Source organism: Anastrepha obliqua, chromosome 1, assembly GCF_027943255.1.
Source record: "Anastrepha obliqua isolate idAnaObli1 chromosome 1, idAnaObli1_1.0, whole genome shotgun sequence".
Taxonomy (NCBI): domain Eukaryota; kingdom Metazoa; phylum Arthropoda; class Insecta; order Diptera; family Tephritidae; genus Anastrepha; species Anastrepha obliqua.
Genome location: NC_072892.1, coordinates 74,992,283 through 75,015,597, shown reverse-complemented (window position 1 = coordinate 75,015,597; position 23,315 = coordinate 74,992,283). Strand labels below are relative to the sequence as shown.

At 39.4% G+C, this 23,315-nt stretch overlaps 1 protein-coding gene across 9 annotated transcripts in view; it reads right to left on the bottom strand.

Annotated features, from left to right (window-relative positions):
- The window catches only part of LOC129242202 (tubulin polyglutamylase TTLL5), a 100,462-nt gene that overhangs the window by 25,592 nt on the left and 51,555 nt on the right, over positions 1 to 23,315 (bottom strand). For 5 of the 9 annotated variants that reach the window (XM_054878820.1, XM_054879115.1, XM_054879034.1 and 2 more), the window contains one exon: positions 12,023 to 12,070. The exons of the other annotated variants lie outside the window; for them this stretch is intronic. In XM_054878820.1, the coding sequence (XP_054734795.1) occupies positions 12,023 to 12,063 (41 nt within the window). In that variant the 5' untranslated portion in view covers positions 12,064 to 12,070. The remainder of the gene's footprint in view (positions 1 to 12,022; positions 12,071 to 23,315) is intronic. 9 annotated transcript variants of the gene reach the window in all.

Below are 23,315 nucleotides of genomic sequence, written 5' to 3'. Positions count from 1 at the left end.
AATTCATCAAACATTCAGAAAGCAGAACAAAACTACTCGTCGGACCATGAAAAACAAGTCCATCGTCTACTGATTATGTAAGTGAAAGTGATTCCGAGGAACTTGAAGCAGTAGGCTAGAAAGTTATGAGGCGCTCAAAGAGAATTGAAGGTAATAAGGGGGATTACAAGTATTGTGTAACAGACTTCATTTCAGACGACCTCAAACTCTTATAGAAGCAATCAGCAGTGCATATGCAGACGAATGGAAAAATGCCGTTAACGAAGAAATAAGTTCTCTATGCGAAAATAAACATGGTTATCGGCCAGACATAATTTGTTCATCCACCAAATGGATGCAGTTACTGCTTTTCTTAACGCTGAGCGGAAAGACGAAATATATATGACTTAACCAGAAGTGTTCGACGATAATTCGGGTCGCGTGTGTAAACTTATACGGATTAAAGCAATCAAGCCGATTGTGGAACGATAACTTCAACAAAGTCCTCATTAGCATTGGTTTTACGCGCAGTGAGGTGGATCCATGTGTATATTATCGAACCTCAGGCAACGACCTGTTGTTTGTGGCAATTTATGTTCACAACGAATTGTTATTCGCAAGTAATATGGAAAGCTTGAACGAACTAAAAGCGCAGCTGTCATCGCGATTTAAGATGAAAGATATTGGTGTAGTTTCATCTGTTCTTGGCATACGCATAACAAGAGACAAATTCAATGGCATAATATCCCCTCGGCAGGCAATGGCAAACCTCCGAGTGTATTTCTGCCATGAAAAAGCTCCTCATAAAAATATCTGCCGTTCGGAGTCGGCTGGAAACTGTAGGTCCCTCCATTTGTGGAACAACATCCACACGCATACCACAAATAGGAGGAGGAGCTCGGCCAAGCACCTAACAGAAGTGTACGCGCCAATTATTTATTTATTTTTTTTTTAATATCAATCGATCAATCACAATATATTGAGGACATGCTGAAGCGTTTTAGCATGGCTGACTGCAATCCTGTGTCGACTCCAATAGATCTAAATCAAAATTTGAGCTCTAATATGTGTCCAACTGACGAAGGCGAACAACGAGAGATGGCGAAAGTACCATATATGCAAGCGATTGGGTGTTTACAGTTTGTTTCTCAAATTACGCGTCCTGACATATGTATGTTTCGTTGTGAATTTATTAAGTCGTTTTTCTGCCAAACCTGGTAAAGCCCATTGGCCCGCAATGTGCTTTCATCAACTGAAGCCGAGTTCTTATCTTTGACTGCAGGAATTCAAGAAGCGAGCCATGGAACGATTACAACATGAGCTGATTCCAAATGCAACTAAAAAGATCGTACTTCATTCCGACAATAAAAGGGCTATACAAGTTGCAGTAAATAATTCGTACTCAGCTCGTACCGAACATGTAGACATAAAGAGCAAATTCATTCGTCAAAACCTGGAGAGTGGTATGATAAAGTTGTCTTATGTACCAACCACTGCTGGCTGGCAAATATTTTGACAAAAGGCGTTCCTAAAGCTAAACATATTTTTCATTCAGAAGAATTTTGTTTATTAAATATTAACTAGCATTAGTTTGTTCCTTTAAATTTTCCTCAACTCATAATTAATGATATTGTATTGTTTTTGCTATAAGTACTTTGAAATTTTTGAATTTGATCTACTTTATATTAAAATGTTGTTCAGGAGAGTGTTGAGGTTAAACATTGAACAACCTTTATGTAATCCATTTAAATGCAACTCTGCTTATAATATTATATTCACTTCCGTTGTGGTATACATAATTCTTAGTTCTTATAAAGAGATGGTTCTAATAAAAAGATAATTCTAATAATAACCCTACTCGGTGGCAATCAACTGGTTCTGGTTATGGTGGCACTCCCAGCTGAGAGAACAAACCTAACTTTTCCATTTGCCGCCACTGGAATTAGCTAAGCAGCTAAGGCCATACATCTCGAACCCGTAAGCAATCTTACGACACAAGCTTTCATGGCCGCATTTGCAAGTTTCATTTCCAGGCTAGATTATCCCGCCGATCTCTACTCGGAAAACGGAACAAACTTCGTAGGAGCTTCCCAACTATTACTCAAAGATCGCCGAGAATTTCTTAAAACGCTACAAACCAAAGTAATAGCTAATTTTGGACACCAAAACATTAATTGGCATTTCAACCGCCCAGGAGGCGGGGCGGGGGGCGTTCACGTCTGGACAATGGAAGGCAGGAGTAAAAAGTTTCAAACCCCAAATAAAAAGGTATCACAAACCCCATCCTTTCGAGGAACAGGCTACTATATTAATCTGCATATAACGTTGCTTGAATTCTCGTCCATTAAGCCGTCAAATGACCCAACAAATTTAGAACCATAATAGGTACGCCATTATTAACACCCGCCGAACCCAATTTATAAGATACTAATCTAGGGATCATAAATAGATGGAAAAAATTAAAGGCCATCAACATTTCTCCAAAAGATGGAAAAAAATAATACCTCAAAATACTCCACAAGCGATATAAGTGGAAACTCAACGCAACCTCGAAGTTGATGATTAATTCGCCATCAGAAACGAAAATCTGCCCCCAAACGAGTGGAAATTAGGCCGAATAAAAAGGTGTACTTCAGTTCAGATAATAGACCTCCAGTGGTTACCATTGGTACCGTCCAATGCACAAAAACTCCTCCCATAACAAAAGAAGTCTATTACCCAGTAATTAAAAAGATTATTTCTCATAGGACAATAGCCCCCAAAACTCCAAAGAGGAAAAGCAGTTTATCGGTCAACAGGATTCGCCGAAGCAGCCCAACATTGAACATTCACTCCTTCAGCACGACCAGCAGTATGTCACCGCTCTCGGAGGAAAGAGCTTTAGGTTGGTTTAACAAACGATTTAATAGTAAGCGTCTTATTTTCAGTGCCTTATTGCAAAACATTCGCGTGGTTCTCAGGTGAAAAATATTGTAGAAATACTAATCATGGTAGAAAATCATTTATTGCCACTAACGTTTCAAGCATTGGCTGTGTTTTTCGTGACAGAAGATACCACGCTATGTATGCATGCACTCGTTTCTTGAGGAGGTCAAAAGCTTGCTTTGTGCTTAAACTGTCACAGAAAAGGTCATCGGTTTCGAACGTGCAATGCTGGTTTATGCCGTACATGTGGAGCCAAGCACCATATTCTGTTACATATTGACTCCTCTAAATCACAAGTAGCACCGCAAGACAATTTGCAAATCGTTTCAACTTCAGACGCATATCACTCCTTGGCTGTAATCTCACAAACACCGTCAACCGCATTATTTGCTCATAATCTCAGTCCTGAGGTTATGCTCCTGTCTTGCCATATTTGCAGTCGCAGATACATATTATTATATCTCGTCTAGCTCAGCAACTGCAGTTGTGCAAAACCAAGACTTCTACCGGATCTGGGTAATGTCAACCTCGCCTCTGATGGTATTACTGTCAATATTACTAAACCCTCACAAGACTCGAAGTATTATACTTGCATTACAACGTTGGTTGCTCCTAACATAACGGATATTCAACCACGTGTGGAATATTTCTTTGGTAGAGACTTCTTCAAATATCAAGGAATAGCCATGCTTATTGGAGGCTGGTTCCATGCCTTCTATGAACTTCTATGTATTGGACAAATAAAATTAGCTCATAGTCTAGCGAGCCTACAGAAAACTAGATTAGAGTGGGTTGTAACAAGGAAAGAATCATAGCGGCACTTCGAACTGTACAAATGTGATGGTATATGTAAATATCAGCTGCTTGTGGATATGGCACCAATAATAGATAACATATAGATCGTTATGGTTAAAGTAATGGTGCTATGGTATGGCACTTCTACTTTGAGCTCACATCGCACTATAAGTATGTTTTGTTACCCGCTCTGTTCACTTAGACTCGTCAGCGACCTGGCCACAGATGCATCCTTGGCTGCATTGAGGCGCTTTTTCTCACAGGAAGGATATTGCTCCCACATGTGCAACGTTTGCGTTACTACAGTTGAAAGCGGCAGCTCGATTTATTGATGTCGGAGGTTTTTCCTGGTGCTTCCTATTACCAAGATCTCCGAATTTCGGCGCCATATAAAAGCAAAATACCGTTTGAAATGCGTCATTGGGCGCGCAACGCTAACTTTTGAAGAATTCTTTACTGTTCTTAAGCAAGTGGAGGCAGCACTAAACTGCAGGCCTTTGAGTGCCTTAACTCAAGTGACTTAACGACACTTACTCCCGGCCACTTTTTGGTGGGTAGTCCACTTACCGCGATCCCGAAACCTCTAAATCTACACTAATCCGCTTAAGCGTTGAAAACTGTTGCAGCAAATATAGCAGGCTGTTTAGAGACTTTGGAGTAGCGAATATCTGCCACATTTAACATACAAGTGAGCTGCATTTAGTTTTACTTTGTCATGAACGCACCTTTCCTTTGCAGCGGTCTCTCGATCGAGTTGTAGCCATACACTCAGGAATTAATTAACACCTGATGGTCATTATATGCACTGTCAAGGAGAATGACATTGAAGCGAGTCCGAGTTGGTCGCCTTGTCTATCGATGGTGACATTGATTCACTCGGTAGATGGATCTCACTGGAACATATCGATGCACAAGATTTACGAGGTGGGCGGAATGTTAAAGATATATGCAACTCAGCAGCCTTAACTGCACAGCACTCTAAATAGACACATATTTTGATAGTGCTAACGTTGCCTGCGTTTTGTGCGTATTACTCGCTCTTGCGAGCTTTGTTGCGCTAACAGCTGGGTTAAGCCTAGTAGGCACATAGCGCCATTGCCTTCCCGCAACCAACTCCTGTGTAGTAAGTATGTGATTAGCTGTAAAGATTTTAAATCTTGATGGTTCGTCGTGGATCCAGAATAAAACTAATGCTGAATGAGACCAACAATAATATCGGCAGAGAAAAGTTTGAGTTACTTGATACACGAGTTACATAAAACGGCAGCCTTGAAACCGTACGAGATTTTAAGGGTGCGATACGACACTTTGAGCTTCACATACCCTGGTCAGCTGGATTGATAAACGAGAAAAGTTTAGTTGCGGTATGTGGCTAAGATCCGCACACAAACTAAGCCACGATGAATGTAATAATGAATACAAACTTTCATCCCAGTCTATTGAACGCTCGCAGTGTTTTGATGAAGGCTGCAATGGTGAAAACACGAAAAATGTCAATCTGACACGGGATCCCAAGTTAGGCCGAGTGTCTTAGTGGATTCAATCAGGATTATTGGAGCACCACTTTCTCAGCTTAAAACCTCTGTAAATTGTTTGTTCATAAATGGCTAATCGATGCATTGAACGAATTGAGAGAAATGATGCTTGTCTTGTACCATAAGCAACTGTATCAAGTTTGAAGACTTAATCCGGTTGCTGTGGTGAGTCATGTCAAGATGCACTGCAAATAACTATCGAGTTCTGAGCCCCGCAAACATCACACATATCGCCCGTACAACGACTGAAAAGGTTCTAAATCAAATCAATGTGTTGAAGAACTTAGGTTGTATGGTGGGTCCTGATGCGAATATTGGATTTGTATCCTATATCAAGTGTATATCCTTCTTATAGCAGAAGGATTTGGAGAATGCTCACATGCAGAAAGAAATCGCGCACTCCGTAGTCGTCCATTCAGTCGAAGGATACCATCTTCATCAAATTTGTTTGCTCTTCTTGCTCATCTTATTCATGCGCAGACACCTCAATTCATCATTAAGATGTGTGTGTTGAACATACCAATTCACCTGAAGAACACCATGGGGTATTTTCAACACCGCCGCTATGAACCGTTGCATAAATGTGAAAACTGCCAAAAATTTGCTAAGGTTTGAATACTCAGAGAGGAGAATGACGAGAAGCGACGGTGGTTGATTTGATGGCATTGTGGGTAACGAGATAACAGTTGTTTCAGTATGCATTGGCCTAATGAGAGGTTGTGTGGGCCATTAATAATATTGACAATGCAGCTGTAGTTGTGTAACGAACAAATAAAAAGCTCCATCAGTTGCGATGGCATAAATGCTGCGTCTTCAGTGTTGTTTGTCATTGCCACATACACAAGCCCAAGAATCAACAGAAGTATGTGCTTGAATTTTGCAGAATATAGCAAACAGATTTCAGCTCCACGTTTTCAACTACATATATACTTTCACCATGTGCCCTAAGGCTAAGTACTATGCCAGGAAATTTCGGGGTCATTTCGAAGCCTAGCTTGTTTAGACTAAAAAAGTTTATTTGCGTCAGGTTTGCTGGCTCGCTGAACAGCGGTTTTGAAAACTCCTTGCCTTGTGCCATTTTAGATTTAGGAGGAATATCATCAAATTCATGGGATTTCCACAATTGCTGAACGGAGCTGCTCAACTCATCAGTGGCTAGTGGCTAGCCAAGAAACATATTTACTACACACACTAGCAGAAAGAACATAGAAAGTCGACATAGAGTTTTGGATTGACATGCTTCAGTGGCAATAGGTTTCCAAAACTTGGTAAAATGAGCGCAGAGCAACTGAAACTGAAGTCAGATTCAGTAGGTGACCATAGAGCGAATATCATTACACCCTTTGATTCACCAATGCTGTGACCATTAAGGCCGGTAATGGAAATGTACAAACGGCTTATGCGAAGCCTTAATTGTTGAACAGCATACTCGCTTATGAAGGATGGTTGCAACCCGCTACCGAGTAATGCTTGCGTGTAATGTCCAATCAAAGACGGACCTTTAGTATATGCCGTAGCTAGCAAATCAACTGTAAGGCAGGTTTTAACATCGTTGGTGATTTGATCAACGCAGTGGTATGGACGTATGAAATGCAGCGACGCTACTACGTTGAGATGACAAGCTGTCATATGCGGTGCTTCTGTGAATAGCTCCAGCAGGTGTAAGATGATCGGCACTCATATGTAAAATGATTTGCTTTGAAACAATGTTTACATAGTTTGAATTTTAAATTTAGTTCAACCTTCATTGTTGGTTATTTTTTTTTTAAATCAGCGCAATACATTATAGCATGCTTACCTAAGCAGCACAGGCAACGACCTAAATTGGTCTAATGACTGTGAATGAGAGTAAGAGCTGTTGTTTTATTATTATTATTGTTGTTGTTGTAGCAGTTAACTTTGCCCTGTCAATGTAGTATAAATCACCGGTCATCTTCGTCTAGCTCATTTACCGAAACTCGCTGTTTCGACAGGTTTCGTCCAGAGGGAGAGCGGTGTTAGAGGGGTTTAGTGGGGTATGTGAAAAGATGGTTAGTCTCCATCCTGTTGGACATATGTTAAGTATGTCTGGGTTGATTCTGGATAAGTAGGAGATGAACCTGCTACAGTATCCAGAACGTAATTGTGTCAAGGTTACGCGGGTCTTTCGGGGTAGCTGGAGCTCCTCATCTGCTATGAGTGGGGGTTGGATCCGACAACGGCATTTGGAGGTCGGTAGCTTAAGAAGGTGGGTGTCTCCCGATGAATGTCGTTAATTGTCTGTCTGTACATTGTACGGTCCAGTAATTGTCGGTCTGTTTTGTCCTGGATCTCGCCTGCGTAATTGAGGAGGTGCCTTCTGACGTGCCTGGGAAGCATCTCAGGTTCAAGCAGGTGTCTGCATGGGTGGGACCTGCGGTTACACCCTAACAGAAACAGCTTGCTGATCAGTTTGTTGTGCTCCTTCACAGGTAGCATATGGGCCTCGTCGTGTAGGTATTGTAGTGATGACATCAAAAGGCATCCTGTCGCTATCCGGATGGCAGAGTTTGGCAAGTCTGAAGACAGAAGCAGCGTTGAGATTTTGGACTTAAGTGGCAATTGCGACTGTGTGCGCAAATAAGGAGAGAAAACTGTCGAAGGTAACTCTCACGATTTTGGGGTTGTAAACAGTCGATATGGCAGTGTCGTTGACTTTTACCTTAAGTTGCAGCTTGACATCCTTTGTCCAAGTAGTGAAGAGGATCGCCGGGGACTTTGTGAGGCGAAAGTTTGAGCTTCTTCGCAGTGAAGAAGCGAGAAAGGTAGTCGTTTACTTTGGCTCACAGGCTATCAATGTCATTGCCCGACGCCATTATCGTGCATTCGTCGGCGTAGGAGACCAGGGAAACTCCCTCTGGTGGCTGGATACAGAAGTTAAAAAACAATGGTGAACGAACACCACCCTGCGAAACTCCTTGCTTTATTTTTCTCCGTTTAGAGATTTGGTATCGAAATAGCACCGACGAATGAGATCACTCAGATAGTTCGCGGACCACCTCTTTACTCTTTACGGCGCTAGCAATTGCTATGTCGGGCGAGCTCCTGCAATTTCCACCTACCCTGGTAGGGGCAACGTCGTTCACTGTGCTGAATGTCGAATCGTCGATCTGCTCTGCCAATTGATGTCCCATACGATCGTTTGGCAGGCTTGAATGCCAAAGATCGTGATGCGTATTAAAGTCAGGGGGTATATATATGTTATAAATTTCGAGCTCGGCATCTGCTGACCGGACAGCTATACCTTAACATTCTAAGGTGTAGTCCCTGCGGTCGATGCCTGTATCGATGATACGATACAGCACTGTGTGGTGGACTATAAACGCTACGCCTCCACCGTTGTCTCGCTCGCGATCCTTTCTGTGCACGTTGTATCCATTCCTGGTGATCAGGGGGGAGCTAACGTGCAGTTTTGTCTCTTGGACCGCAGATATCTATATTTCGTGAGTCTATTTTGCTCATGAGTGCGTTGCAGTTGAGTTGGAGTAACTTGAAGCTCCTCGGGAGTATTGTCGTAACTCGGGGTGTGAAGGGCATGTGAGGTTGTCTGCGTTGATCCTGCTGTCTGTTCCGCAGTAGTTGTTGCAGCCTCATGTAGTCGGGAGGCCGCGCCACAAGAGGCGGTTGCGGATGCAGAGCTCTGGGCAACGAAGTCGCGCATCCACTCACGGGTGGTGCGCAGGCCAAGGCACCTCCGAAAGTGGCACCAGCCATTGCAGGGATTGCACATGACTGATGTAAGGTTTTCTGATTTGACATACGGGACAGACTGTACGGGGGACCAAGAGCTGCTGGTTTGTCCCCGCACTGGGATTGGAGCAGGAAGATTGTGGATCAGAGAGGCAGTTGTGTTGGACCAGTAGCTCCTAACCGTTGAGACTTCTCTTCTTGCTTGTTAGGAGACAGAATCCTAACACTAAGATAATTATTATCCATTTTCACATGCGCAACTTTCAAGCTAGTCCTCGCTATCTACTAGCATACATTAAGCTGCAGTATTTGCCTATTGGTGGAAGAAAAATTTTTTCAAGTGTTGTAGGAAATGCACTCTGTGCTATCGAGCTAAACCGCGCTTAGCGGAGCACATTATGGCTAACCTTTCCGAAGATGGGGTAAATTCATTTTATGCATTTATTGTCACAGGCGTTGATTATTGTGGCCGATTCCTTTATAAAGCTAAAATACATATCAAACAATCACTAAAATGTTACACCTGCATATTCAGATACTTCGTCACAAAGGCTGTGCACATGAAACTTGTAGCGCACTTATCAGCGAAGCCATTCTTAAATGCAGTAAAGCGAATCATCCGAACGCTTTGCAACTAATTTTATTTTTTTGTTCATGAAATTTATCTTGCCAATGCCATATATTGGCTCTTATCCACCTCGCTCTCCAAACTTTGGTGGACTTTGGAAAGTGGCCGTTAAAACTCCAAAATACCATTTTATCGTTCCGTCGGCTCGTCGTTGTTAAACTTCGTTGAATTGCGCATTTGCAGCAACCACAACTCAAGACCTTTGTTTCCACTTTCAGAGAATCCGGCCGCTAGACGTCTTAACGTCAGTGCACTTCAATGGCACTGCTACTATCTCTGCTTATATTGAAACGCATATCACGAAGATTAACTTTAACCGTTTGGGTCAATGGCAGCAGCGCTCAAAGTGGCGTACCCAGAAATTCGAAATCTGCGTCAACGAAAGACGGGAATCTTCCCCTTCTCAATTGGCAGCAAGCAAGATTCACCCACCTAATATATGGATCAGATCGAGTTTCACGTGTCACTGTACTAAAGATTGCAAACGGAATCATCCGAAAGCTATGCCCATTGTCAAAGCAGGATGAGGTTGAAAGCCCGAGTCTTCCAACGGGAGCAAGATATCTGGTTGTAGAAGCGTAAGCAATATAAGCGCTGCACTTGCTATATGCACTCCGATACATATACATGCTAAATTGTAAATTCCTCTTAGCAGCAATCAAAACAAGCTCCACCGAGGGGGGCATTAACTTTCTTATCACATAGCAGACCGCGCGGGCTATTTCGAGCTCGCCTACATCCCTTTTGAGTTCATTTGAACTGAAACTTGATACCTTTTTTTCTAATAAAACAGTCAACGGAAAGTATCTTTGACAACACAATAACTATATTGTATACTGCTCTTTAACTCCTAAACTATTGCACCCAAATTAATTATATTAACTATTACCATTAGAATAATTTTGCAATGAAGTTTTAAAATACAGTTTTTTTGATACTTATAATTAATGATTGTGTGAATAATTTTGTCGGTGTGTGTATACTCTTATGTCTCTTGGAGTTGCCGCGCAGTTGAAGCTTCTGAGTTCCATTCATCTTTAACCTCTAGCGACTTCTCTAACTCGCTTCATGGGCAGGAAGCTGCCTTACTTTCAAGTCAATCAACTCCCAGAAGTGCGAAAAAAGGTGTTATTTGCGACATCTGAGTACATTGATATAACGCTCAGGTGTAAATGTATAAACTCATTCCAAAAATTGCATGTCTTTGATTACATTACAGTATACCGTTCCATTCGAAAAACATCTATTTCAGTGTTCTCGGAACCAGTTTTACACTTACATACATATATTTAAACCACGTTTTGCGGTACTGAAATAAAACATATTTTATGACTTGCTTAATTACCGTAGCTTCTGTAGTTTCCAGATATTACCAGGAAAATATAAACAAAAATATCTTCCTCAGACAAATGCACCTCATAGAATTCATAGAAACAATAGAATACATAACATCCGGATGTTCCACATCGACCACAAAAAACGACATAATACAGTAGCAAAATAATATATCGAGAATTAATCAACATACAAAACTTGCAAATAAACAAAGACCCATATCAACTAAAAATCATTCTTGTAAGCAGTACATATAAGGTACATAGGAGTACTAAAAGAACTAAAAACAAATCCGTCTATACAAATCAAAATACAATAATACAACAAACGTGTAAAACGATGTATTGGGTTGGGGAATAAGTTCGTAGCGTTTTTACCGAAGACTTTTATTTAAAGAAAAAACAATAATAATAGGTTTCATCTTTGCGCCATCGAATTCAGAAGCCTTCCGCTGCGGGACGTGTCATCTACGTCAAAGTCGCCATTTTTGAACTTTGCAAACCATTTTTGTGCTGTAGACTCGACTATAATACCTTCTCCATACACGTCGCAAATGTCCCGGGCTGCTTCCGTAGCTTTTTGACCTCGATGAAAAGCAAAGAAGAGGAGGTGTCGAAAATGTTGATTTTTGCCTCCTGGGCATTCCATTTTTAAGCCTCAAAACTAATAAAAAATTAAATAACTCACAAATACAATTAACATAATTTTGTAGAGCAGAGTTCTATCCAATGAATACTTACCCTTTGCCAAACAGCAAATAAATCGTTGTAACATAAAAGAAAATATAAAAACGCAATGAACTTCCACCCAATACCTCCTAAATCTAACAACAGGAAAACAAGAATTGAGCCTAATACACAGCTCGGTACCAGAATAGGTGAATTCCAGCGATTATCTTATAAGTAGAATAAAAAATAATAATAATACCAATAAATTTTTCAAGTGCGGCACATATTTGAAGCGACAGAACGTTTAGACAGTTGTGGACTGTAATCTGAGAAAATTTTCAAGTGCTTCTTCCCGTATTTCTCTTTCGTTGCCATAATGAAGTTATCGTCATTAAGCTGATTCCCACTCCGACAAAAACGCGACACCTGCTATTAAAAAACAAACTTACCTTTTGAACATGGAAGCATCGCAATCGTCTTTAGTAGGCATTTTTAATCTGAAAATAAACGGATGTGTGAAGGAAAAAGTCTGGTAATCTTTTTAGTGTAAGAGGGACCGAAGAAGGTCAAAAAAGTCATTTTCTAATGCCTACAATGAAAAAAATTTTACGTCCGCCTCAGGGCAGTCTTGCCGATTTGACCTAAACATATAAACACAAACCAAAATATAGCCATTTGTATGTGGGGTGGAAACCTAAATCGTAAGAAGTGAAGAAAGCTGGCAACGACTAGAACGACGATGCAAGAAGAGTGTGTGGCAAAACGACACAGACAGTTGAATTTTTAAAAACATGTTACGAGAACTTACGTAACAATCTTTCATTTAATTTTTATGTAACTTAAAGTAATACAGTAGGTTCTGTTTTTATGTGGCTTTTTTTTTATGCGGTTTTGAAATAATGCGGTTTTTTTTTAAATTACAAAATGCATGTCGACCTATCGGGAATTGTACATATAAACAAGATTCTAAGCCAGCTAAGCAAGAACTCATCACAGATTACATCAGAAATGCTAACCCTACAAGTATGGAACCGCCTGCATAACTATCTAGATCAGACGTGTACATTTCCTCAAGTGACGAAAGTGATTTTACGCCAAATCCTAAACGAACGCGCAAAATGTGGGTATTGTCTGATTTTATTTCTGACTTAAATTTATTTTTCGATTCTGACGTTTCTTAAATAAAGATATAATTTTCATAAATACAATATTTTGTTTATGCGATTTTATTTAATTATTTCAAATTCATGCGGTTTTAGCACTTTTGAAACGTATCTATAGTTTTACTATAGAACTAGCAGCTTTTTTTATGCTGTTTTTTTTATGCTGTTTATTGCGGAACGTATCTACCGCATAAAAACAGAACCTACTGTATTGATAATTGAAAAAATAAATACCATAAATATTGGAGGCTGAACCGATGCCTTGTGGTATGTAATTTATAAAAGGATCTCATTTCCTAATTCGTATGAGCGAAAAAAATAGCAAACATTCCGTGACTGGATTAGTATGATTAAACGCATGGAATTTTGAGGCGTACTCATTTTACGCTCGTTTTACACCACAGACATGTTTTTCACCAAAAGTTAACAGAAATTACTCAACTGGTCAAATTAAATAGCAGCTGAGTAAAAATCGCTTGTAATTAAGAAGAGAGAATGTTAACTTGTAGGCTAGCACAGGTACTTTTTAATGTGAGCATAATAAGTATTACTCGTACTTCAATGTTTTCTATTTACTTTTCATTCAATTTATAAATCTTTCTTTTTGGATAATTTCGCATTTCGTTACTTATTCAATAAAAAAAACTTTGTTGAATTTCCTTCAACCAAATCAAATTCCTTCGCTAAAAAAATCTCAAGGAATCCAGCGCACATTCATACGCACAGCATTGTGTAAAAAATTATGAATTATGAAACGTAAACAAAATTTTTTCATAAATTTTTATTTTTAAAATTTTTACTTAAACAACTTTTTATGTCTTTACTATAAAGTACTACATTGTTATTCGATATATAACTTTTAATGATAAAGAGGAAATTTTATTTTAACGATTTGCGGCGTTGGTCCTTTTTATTGTGAACAGTACTGTATGTGAACACAGATCGCATAAGCTTCAGTCATTTCTTCAAATTTTTTTTTTGTTGTCGGGACAGACTAGCGCTTACACCACTCAGACAAACCATTAAGTCCATTGTGCTGCACTCGGGCTCCCTTTTTAATTTTCTTTAAATCTACCCGACCTCCGAATAAATCTGAGTAGATCTTGTGGCGCCAAAAAGCCAAGATGATCCTTCCTATCACATCAGTGCCAAAGACCTTAAGCCTGATTCGAGCGAAGGCCGGGTAGTGCACTGTCTGAGATGCCTACTTTTTCCATGTGCTTCGGCCATAGAAAGTGGCCCGTCATCAGTACAACCAGTTACGTACAGTCCCTTCTGCTTAATGACAGGAGGAACTGCAACAGTCGGTTGGAAATGATAGGTAACATCTGCACCCTCTCTCAGCCTGCGAAGCTAACTTGTGGGTTGATGTAACCCGTTTGCTAATCGTGGCTTTGATGGCTGCAGAAGGTAGTATCAGAGCTCATCCTAGCTTAAGAGTCAGAGATGATACCCACATGTCGCGGAACCCATGTTAGCATCAGGATATTATGATTACCGACATAGGTTAGCCTGGATTTACAAGACTCAACTACACCTCACGTATCATAGTTGGAAGGCTGTCTAAATCCATGAGTGCAACTTTGCTGTCGCTGCAGATACATACAAATCTGCCTCCCCATCTGTTTTCCACAACAAAGTTCATCGCTTCTTGAATAGCATACACCTCCGCTTTAAACACAGATGCGTGCATTCCTAGAGCAAAGTATAGTTTTGTCCCGCTGGATTCCACGTAGACACCACAGCCGGAGCCGTGCTCGGTCCTGGAGGAATCCGTGAAAATGCGAAACAGGCTCATTTTCAGGGTTTGACCACAATTGAGCCTCTGGGAGCACCATGTTGTATGTCTTTTCAAGTACGACTCTTGATGGCATGGAGTCAAGTGGCATGGAGAGAATCGTTGGATCGCAGTCCGATGCCGGACAGGGGCCGTACCAATTCACATTGTATTTCAGCCTGCAGATGGCCTTCGAGGCTTTTCCTTGGATGAAAACGTCAAGTGGTGGTAAACCAATCAGAGCATCTAATGCCGGGCCTGAAGTAGTCGGAAAAGCTCCGGTGCAACAGATGACCATAGTGCGTTGTAGTCTCGATACGGTCCTGCTGACTTTCCAACGTCTTTGTTTCAACGCGTTTCTTCCAAACAAGTTTACTATCGAGAATTCCTCCAAGATATTTCATTTCTTTGGGTAGCTGGACTATGACTCGTTTTAGCTTAGGCAGAATGAGTCCATCAAGCTTCCTCCTTTTCTTCAATATCAAATATATGACATTTTGGACTTCATGCGAGGGCTGAATGTATGAACAGTAACCTCCAAATAAGTCACACTCCTGTTTCAGTGTAAATTTCTAACTTTGCGACTGTGTACATATGTTTTTGTGCACTTTTTATAAATTGGAGAACCACCACACGAAAAAGGACATACTAATTTAATATTTACCTTCTTTAAAAAAAATAAATAATTGTTTCGAAACAGTCGAAATGTCCAGGACTGAATTTTTTATAAGACACTTGTTGTGTTATATGCATCTTACTGTACGCCCCTGCGCGCACTTCACGCATAGCAGCTGCCTTTGTCAACATGAACTCAAACCTATCAATGTATTTGTTTTTGTTGTGCTTTACAATATCTGAAACTGTTCAATGCCGCCGCGACTAAAATAATCATGGCCGCTACGTCTGCGCCTATGAATGTATTTTGTTCTTGTAGTCACAATCTTTGGAAACATACGCATGTAGAGGCATAAAGTGAGTGCTCTGTGTGTGAGGTTATGTCATATGTTATATAAAGAATTTGTGCATATAAAGAATTTGAAGTTTTTTGAATTCCCTTTAAATGCTGTGAATAAATATGGATCAGTACAAAAAAGAAGTCAAAGATAAATAAAGAGTGCACTTTTTTACTAATGAAGTCGAAAAATTTAATTTATTTTCTATTTCAAATGTTTTGCTAGGATTTCAGATTACATGTACTTGTGCCAGGGTTTCAAGGGTGCATAAGAACATACATATATGTACTTTATATACATTGGCATATGCCAGACAAGAATTCGATCATTCTAATATTTACGCCCTAATTATTGCATGTAGATATGATAAGGCGATGTGTCGTGAGGTAGGTCATGGTTGCTTTAGTACATTTCTCTTCTATTCGCCACTTCTTTGCTCGCTATCTTTCTGATCGATTAACTTGACGAAAAATTTGCAACAACAAAGTTATAAAGTTATATAGTTCCGACACTGCTTTTGACTGACGTAACGTGGGAAAGTTCCAAGGTGCCACAATGAGAGTACTGCATATAAACAAAATAGCAGCATATGTTCTTTTCGTGAAAGCAAATATCAGATTTCGTTTTATATAAACAGGGTTTTCTTGGTTGTGAAATATATCATAAAATGAATGCTTATTGAAACCAAAGAAGGTTTTAATAGAACTTATTATAGTTGCACACGGAGGGTGCGACCGTAAGTTGGGGTTCGGGACGCACATTCATTTTGCGGGACAACTTGGTTAAGCCTAGCCTTTTTTCTACTCTTTCAATCTTTTATCGAAAAGATAAGGGTGCATTTGAATTGACTCAATTAATTTAAATTCCATTTATTTTCTTCATTTTCATTTATATTACTATGATATACAGGGTTGGCCATATTAAACTGACCCATGTGATTTTTTTTTTTTTTTTTTTTTTTTTTTTTTTTTTTTTAACTTTCGTTTATTTGCAATCTATTTTTAAAATAATAAGCAAATTATCTAACTATTAACAATTTGACTTATATTATTGAGCTCCATTGAGGTCAATAATAATATATATGTATACTACGATTAATATACACTTATATTCAGACTTATGTGTTAGATTTTAATACATTTTAATATTAGATTTATCTATTAGGTTCTGAATGGAATGTCTAATACATGACGTCTTTTAAGTCTATTAATTTCATTAGTTTCATCAAGTAATGTAATTGCTAGCGGGTTATCGTGATAACTTAATCTCTGTAAATATTTTGTGGTAATTTTTTTAATTTCATCTTTTATAAAGGGAATTTCTAGATCAGTATGTATGGCTTTATTTGTGACGAACCAGGGTGCACTTGTGATAAGTCTTAAAGTTTTTGACTGATATCTTTGCAGAATTTCTATGTTAGAATTGCAAGCAGTTCCCCACAGTTGTACTGCGTAGGTCCATACTGGCTTTAGTATAGCCTTATATATTAATATTTTGTTATTTAGATTAAGTGTTGATTTTGGTCCTAGTAGCCAGTAAAGTTTGTTTGTTTTTATCTTTAACTGGGTTGTTTTTGCTTGAATATGGCATTTCCAGGTTAGCCGTTTGTCCAAATGTATGCCAAGGTATTTGACCGTATCATGTTTGGGAATTATATTACCATTTAGATAGAGTGAAGGGCATTCTTTCCGTCTCAATGAAAACAAAACATGCACAGATTTGCTTGTGTTAACTTTTAATTTCCATCGGTCCAGCCACGTCTGTATCTCGTTTAGTTCTATCTGAACTAGATTGGTTGCATCAATTGGGGACGGACTTGAAGCTAGTATAGCGGTGTCATCAGCGTATGTAGCCATTAGGACATTTTCGGTTTCGGGTATGTCAGATGTAAAAATCGTATAAAGTATAGGACCGAGTACGCTACCCTGTGGTACTCCAGCTTTTATGTATCTAATATCAGTTATTTCTTCATTTACCTTAACGTAAAATGATCTTTCGGTGAGGTAAGACTTTAGTGTTAGATAAAATGGTGCAGGAAGTATTTTTTTTAATTTATATAACAGGCCTTGATGCCATACTTTGTCGAATGCCTTTTGTACATCCAAAAATACGGCTGAACAATATTCCCTTCGTTCAAAGGAGTCGGTTATGAAATTAACAACACGGTGACATTGTTCAGGTGTACCATGGTATCGGCGAAAACCAAATTGATGTTCGGGTATGACCTTATTTTCTTTCAGTATTGGGAATACTCTGCGCAAAAATAGTCTTTCGAATATTTTGGAGAATATTGTCAATAAGCTGATTGGTCTGTAAGAGGATATTTGATTTTCAGGTTTTGCCGGTTTAAGGACCATTACTATTTCGGCGCACTTCCACTGTGTAGGAAAATAGTTTAATCTTAATATTGAGTTATATAACAGAGTTAAGAACATAACTCCTTTTTTCGGCAAACACATGGCTACTTTGGCGTCAATTTTATCATATCCAGGAGATTTGTTGTTACACAGGTTTTTAATTTCAAAGCGAATTTCATTCGGTGTAATATGTTTGATCGGTAGAGATAGTTGACATGGGGTATCGAGAAATGCTAACACATCATCATCGTTGTTGCTTTGGTTTATAAACGGAGAAAATATTGCCTCTAAATATCTAGCATATGCATAAGCCTTACTCTTGTCTGTCCTACACCAAACGTTGCCACAATCTTTTATAGGCGCATTTCTCTTTTTGGGATGTTTGAGATATTTTGTAGCATTCCAAATCTTATGATCATCAACATTTCTATCGTTTAGGCTGTGTATATAATCTGATACTGATTTATTTCTAAATTCTTTTAGTTTTTCTTTAACGTCAGTTGTTGCTTTATTTAGAGCAGTTTTGTCTCTTGGATTCCTAGTAGTTTGCCATTTCTTTCGAAGGCGTCTCTTATGCTTAATTAATGCTCTTATCTCTCCACATACATGTATACGGCTACGATATTTGATCTCATTACCTTTTTGGGGAGTAGAAAAAAAGGCCGCTTCGTGGATTTTATTTGTGAAATATTCGACTGCATTATCTAGCTCAATTGTTGTTTTAATTGAAATATTAAGTTCCAAATTTTGGGTTAGCCAATCTTGAAAAATTTTTATTTGACTCTTACTAGTTAATGTTTTGTATTTCTGTTGCCGTAAGCTAGTTAGAGTGTCGTAACTGATAATGACTGGAGTGTGATCTGAGCTGAGTTCTTCAGAACTGACAACTTCCAGTAATTGGGCTGGGATACCATTGTATACAGCAAAATCTAATAAATCCGGAATTTTCGATGGATCACTCGGCCAGTAGGTAGGCTCCCCCGTCGACAACGTTTTAAAATTATGTTTAACAATACATTTATAAAGCTCTCTTCCTTTTGGGTTAGGAGTACGTGAGCCCCACCAAGGGTGCTTCGCGTTATAATCGCCTCCCACTAGAAATCTAGGTCCGAATGAGTTAAACATGTTTTCATATTCAGTGGTTTTGATAGTATGCCGTGGAGGTGAATACAATGCATAAATTTGTAAGTCAGCATTGTTTGCTTTTATTTTGATTCCAGCGGCTTGTATTGATGCGGTTTGTATTGGTTCTAGCATATCATACTTTATACTAGATCTTACAATTACAGCACAACCCATGTGATTATTAAAAAAATATGGAAAAAGAAACATTTTTTTGTGTTTCATTGTGAAAAACATTTAATTTAGTTCAAGGAGATTCGTTTACATTACTTTTTGAATATGATATCGCGCAAGTGGTCGCCCTTAGCTCGTATAGCGTAATGTGCCCGTTTTTCGGCGTTTTCCATAGTTTTGGCCAGCGTCTCGGCCGATATGGCGGCTATTTCCCGTCGGATATTGGCCTTAAGTGCGCCTAGTGTCTTTGGCTTGTTGACGTAAACCTTAGATTTCAAATTACAGTAAAAAGTTATAAGGTTACTCAATGGGTCAGTTTAATATGGCCAACCCTGTACTCAAAAATGCCATCGATACAAAATTGCTTTTCTTTAAACAATTGTCATATTCACAGCACTTGCCGTACGGCAAAAGTAGAAAGTTGCTTTGTGTATTACGGCATGTATGTGGCGTCTTCGACTCAAATACACATAATCTATTTCCTGTCAGTCAAATTCGTTGCCGCAACGGACGAAACGGACCCATTGTGACGGGCCTATTATAGAGTAAGATTGGCCGCTAGCGAGTATGGTTATACCCCATTACTCACTGTCTTACAAACACATGTAATTTAAGACAACCCTATTCCAGCGTTGCCCAGATATGCCCTTTTATACCAATTGCTTCACTTATTCGCCATTTGCTAACGCTTGGCGAACAGAAGAGGCTTTATGTAACACTATAAGAATTAAAGATGAAATTGAACTTTGTGCAATCATAACTAGATAGACTCCTTATATTTATATATGTATATATAAATGTCCCAAAACAATGTACTTTCCCCTTGTCGGTGTGAATTCTATTTCTCTTTTACCAATAGCAGTTTCATATAAGTGAAAAATATATCTACTGTACTTTAAACCACAAGGCAACTTATTTGTGCGCTTATAATGTGGCTGCTCTGAAAAAAAAAGGCTAGCCGCACTATGTGCGCATATTTGAAGTGAAACTTCCTAATTTCTGGATTGCGTTGTGCAGCTGTTTGCGCTGGCGGTTTTTCTTGTTTTTTTCCGAGCTCTGTATTCTCGTGCACGTTCAGCAGGCGTTTTTGGCATATTGAAGTCTATAACAAATAGTAATACCAAATTGGAAATCAACAATATTTTCTATGGGCATCCAATACAATAATATGACTATTATAAAATTATACTTACAAATACTCAAATTAATGATGTCAAATCGGGTTCAGTAAGGCACAGCAGTTTTTCCTCAACAGTACCTGAGAACTGTGTAAGATAGATCTTTCATAATCAGAATATAGTGATATTTAATTTCTTCCTACAGATACAAAATTTGACATATTATATTTATAACAATTTATCAATACATACCTGTTCTAACTGGAAATTAATTTGCAAATTTTAACTTCACTTTCACTGAATATACATATATTCAAATATTAAATATTATTTAATAATAATTTTGGCGTCTGCCTCTCCTCGCCCCTGTAATATCACGCCAATGTGCGTGTATACGGATGCCACCATATGACATAGGCCGTAGGCAGCAGTATATGGCATATTATTAGCGTATATTATCGCGTATACTCTGTAATACGTATCTACAGAGTGGGGAGACTACGAAGCACCGTCGAGTGGCAAGCGGTAGACAACAGAAAGGTGAGACTACGAAGCACCGCACAAAGCGGAGAAAGAGAATAGTTTGTATGCCGTAGTCTTATACATTTCGTGACGGTTTTTCACAACGCTAGCTCGTGTGTTCTCTGACGCGCGTAAAGAAGTTTTACTTCAAAAGGTACTAGTGTGAAATTTTGTTGCGTTTGTTGTATGGTCGCCATAGCGGAATGAGTAGATGTTTGGCTAACATTGGAAAATGCGTGAGTTCGGATCTCCGTGGATGAAGCACCGAATTGATATGTAAGAGTTTTCTAATGAATAAAAAAAATATCAGTTTTATATATGTATTTCTAAATAAAACATTTTATGATAACGAAAATGAGGAGTTTTTGTCATCAGTCTTCATACTTTTTGATAACGAAAATGAGCAGCCCATCAGTGCTGATTACTTTTTGATAACAAAAACGAGAAATTTTCATTATTAATGCTGAGAAGTTTGTGATGACAACAATAAGGAGTTTAGTTGTCAGCAGTTATTGCATTGTAAGAATAAAAATGATTAGTTGTCTTGCCTTTTAGAGCATAGTAGTTATATTTCTCAGTTATAAGAAATTGCTATTGATAAAAAAAGAGATAGAATATCACACCGACAAGGGGAAACTATCAGTACTTTCCCATGGCTAGAACGAAAATTTGTAGTTTATTAGTATAGTGACTAACATTAATGTTATAGAAGTCTCATGATCTACGAATATTGTGAATTGTCAAAAATGAAGTCTAACCGCAAAGACTTTTTCACCTCGGCCAGCGCGACAGCGATGAAGTAATTGGCTCTGCACAGTTTTTGGCTTCAGTATGAAATAAATTTGATTAATTACTGACGGAATTTTGAATGTGCATTTCTATGTTCCTGTGACAAACGAAATTTTATTCAATTTACATTTTATTACAGGGAATAATATATGCATTAAGATTCTAGCTTGTATAACCCTTTAAAGAAACTTATGTATATATGGGATTATATGGGATAGCTAAGCAAAAGTAAAATGGCATCTGTAATTCGTATAGTGTTACACACATATGTACATACATATGCACTGAAGGAACCATGACATACATCACCTGGCATCGCCTTATCATATCTACATACCATAATTAAAGAATAAATACAATTCAATTCTCTTTTGCATATGCATATACTTCGCACTTACAGCGACCGTCGTCTACTGCGCTGTGTGGTGTGGCCACTAAACCGATCCCTCCTCTCCTTCTGGGGAGACACCCTTCCCGGAACTGCTTACTATATTACTTCGGGAGGGCCCAGAACAGCATCCCTAAAGGACCAATTCTATTCACCCACATCTGGGTCCACCATATTTGTAGCCAGCTTTTATGCTACAGCTTCGTCTTCTTGTGGCTCTATCTTTGCGGTTTCGCTTTGTTGCACTATGTCGAGTTCGTTCTACATTTTGCTGATTATGTTGCTCAGTGCGATGTCGCCAATCTGCTCCCTCAGAGCATTTCTGTTACAACAAAAAAACGTGTGTTCAACGTCATCGCTTCGCAGTATATGCACTTGGAATCGGTTATCTTGCCCATACGGTATAGGTATCTCCGGAAGTATCCGTGGCCCGAGAGGAACTGAGTTAAGATGTAGTTCACTTCTCCGAAGTTCCTTTGGACCCATTTGTCAATTGATGGAATAAGTTTCGCCGTCCATCTGCCCCTCGGTTCAGTGTCCCATCGGCTTTGATACCGTAGCATCTCCGTTCTGAGAAGCTAGTGATGACGTGTTTCTTCTTGGAGTCCCAAGCATCCACTCGTTCCCGGACCATGAGGTCGACGGGTATCTGCCTGCTGATCACGAAAATTGCTGCGCCTGAGACAGTGTGGTAGGCTGAGGCAACTCTGAGTGCCGCCGTTCGTTGTACAGCCTCTAGTGCTTTGGAGTTTAGCACAATTCTCCATACTTCGCTGCCATACAGGAGAATAGAGCTTGTGGCCGCCATAATAAGCTTTCTTTTGCTCTGTGTTGGCCCACCGATGTTTGCCATTAAACTACTTAGCATACCCGTGACCTTTGCTGCTTTGGTAGCCACATACCACACTGCAGTCAAATTGAATGCCTAAGTATTTCACTACTTTTTGCGTCACTAAGGACGTGTCGGTTATTTGCATGCTGACCTCGAGTGGCATGTGACCTCGTGTGATAAGCATGACTTCGGTTTTATGTTTGGCGAGTTCCAGGCCTTTGCGTCCTTATCATGACTTGGTTCAGCTTCCTTCTGCGTCCTCAGTGTCCTGAGCTGGTATGACCGCCACTATATCGTCCGCGTATCCCACTAGCATTTCTATGCTCAATATCTCATCGTAACTCACATTCCAGAGAACGGGGCCGAGAATAGATCCTTGAGCAGCGCCAGAGGTTTCGCTGTTTCTGACCATCTTGTGTGTCGTACAGCAGTTCACGCTCACTCAGGTAGCTCTGGAGAATCCGTAGCAGGTGTGCAGGTATTAGAAACCTTTTTCATAGTGCGTTTATAATGTCTATCCATCGTAGGTTGTTAAAGGCGTTTCGTA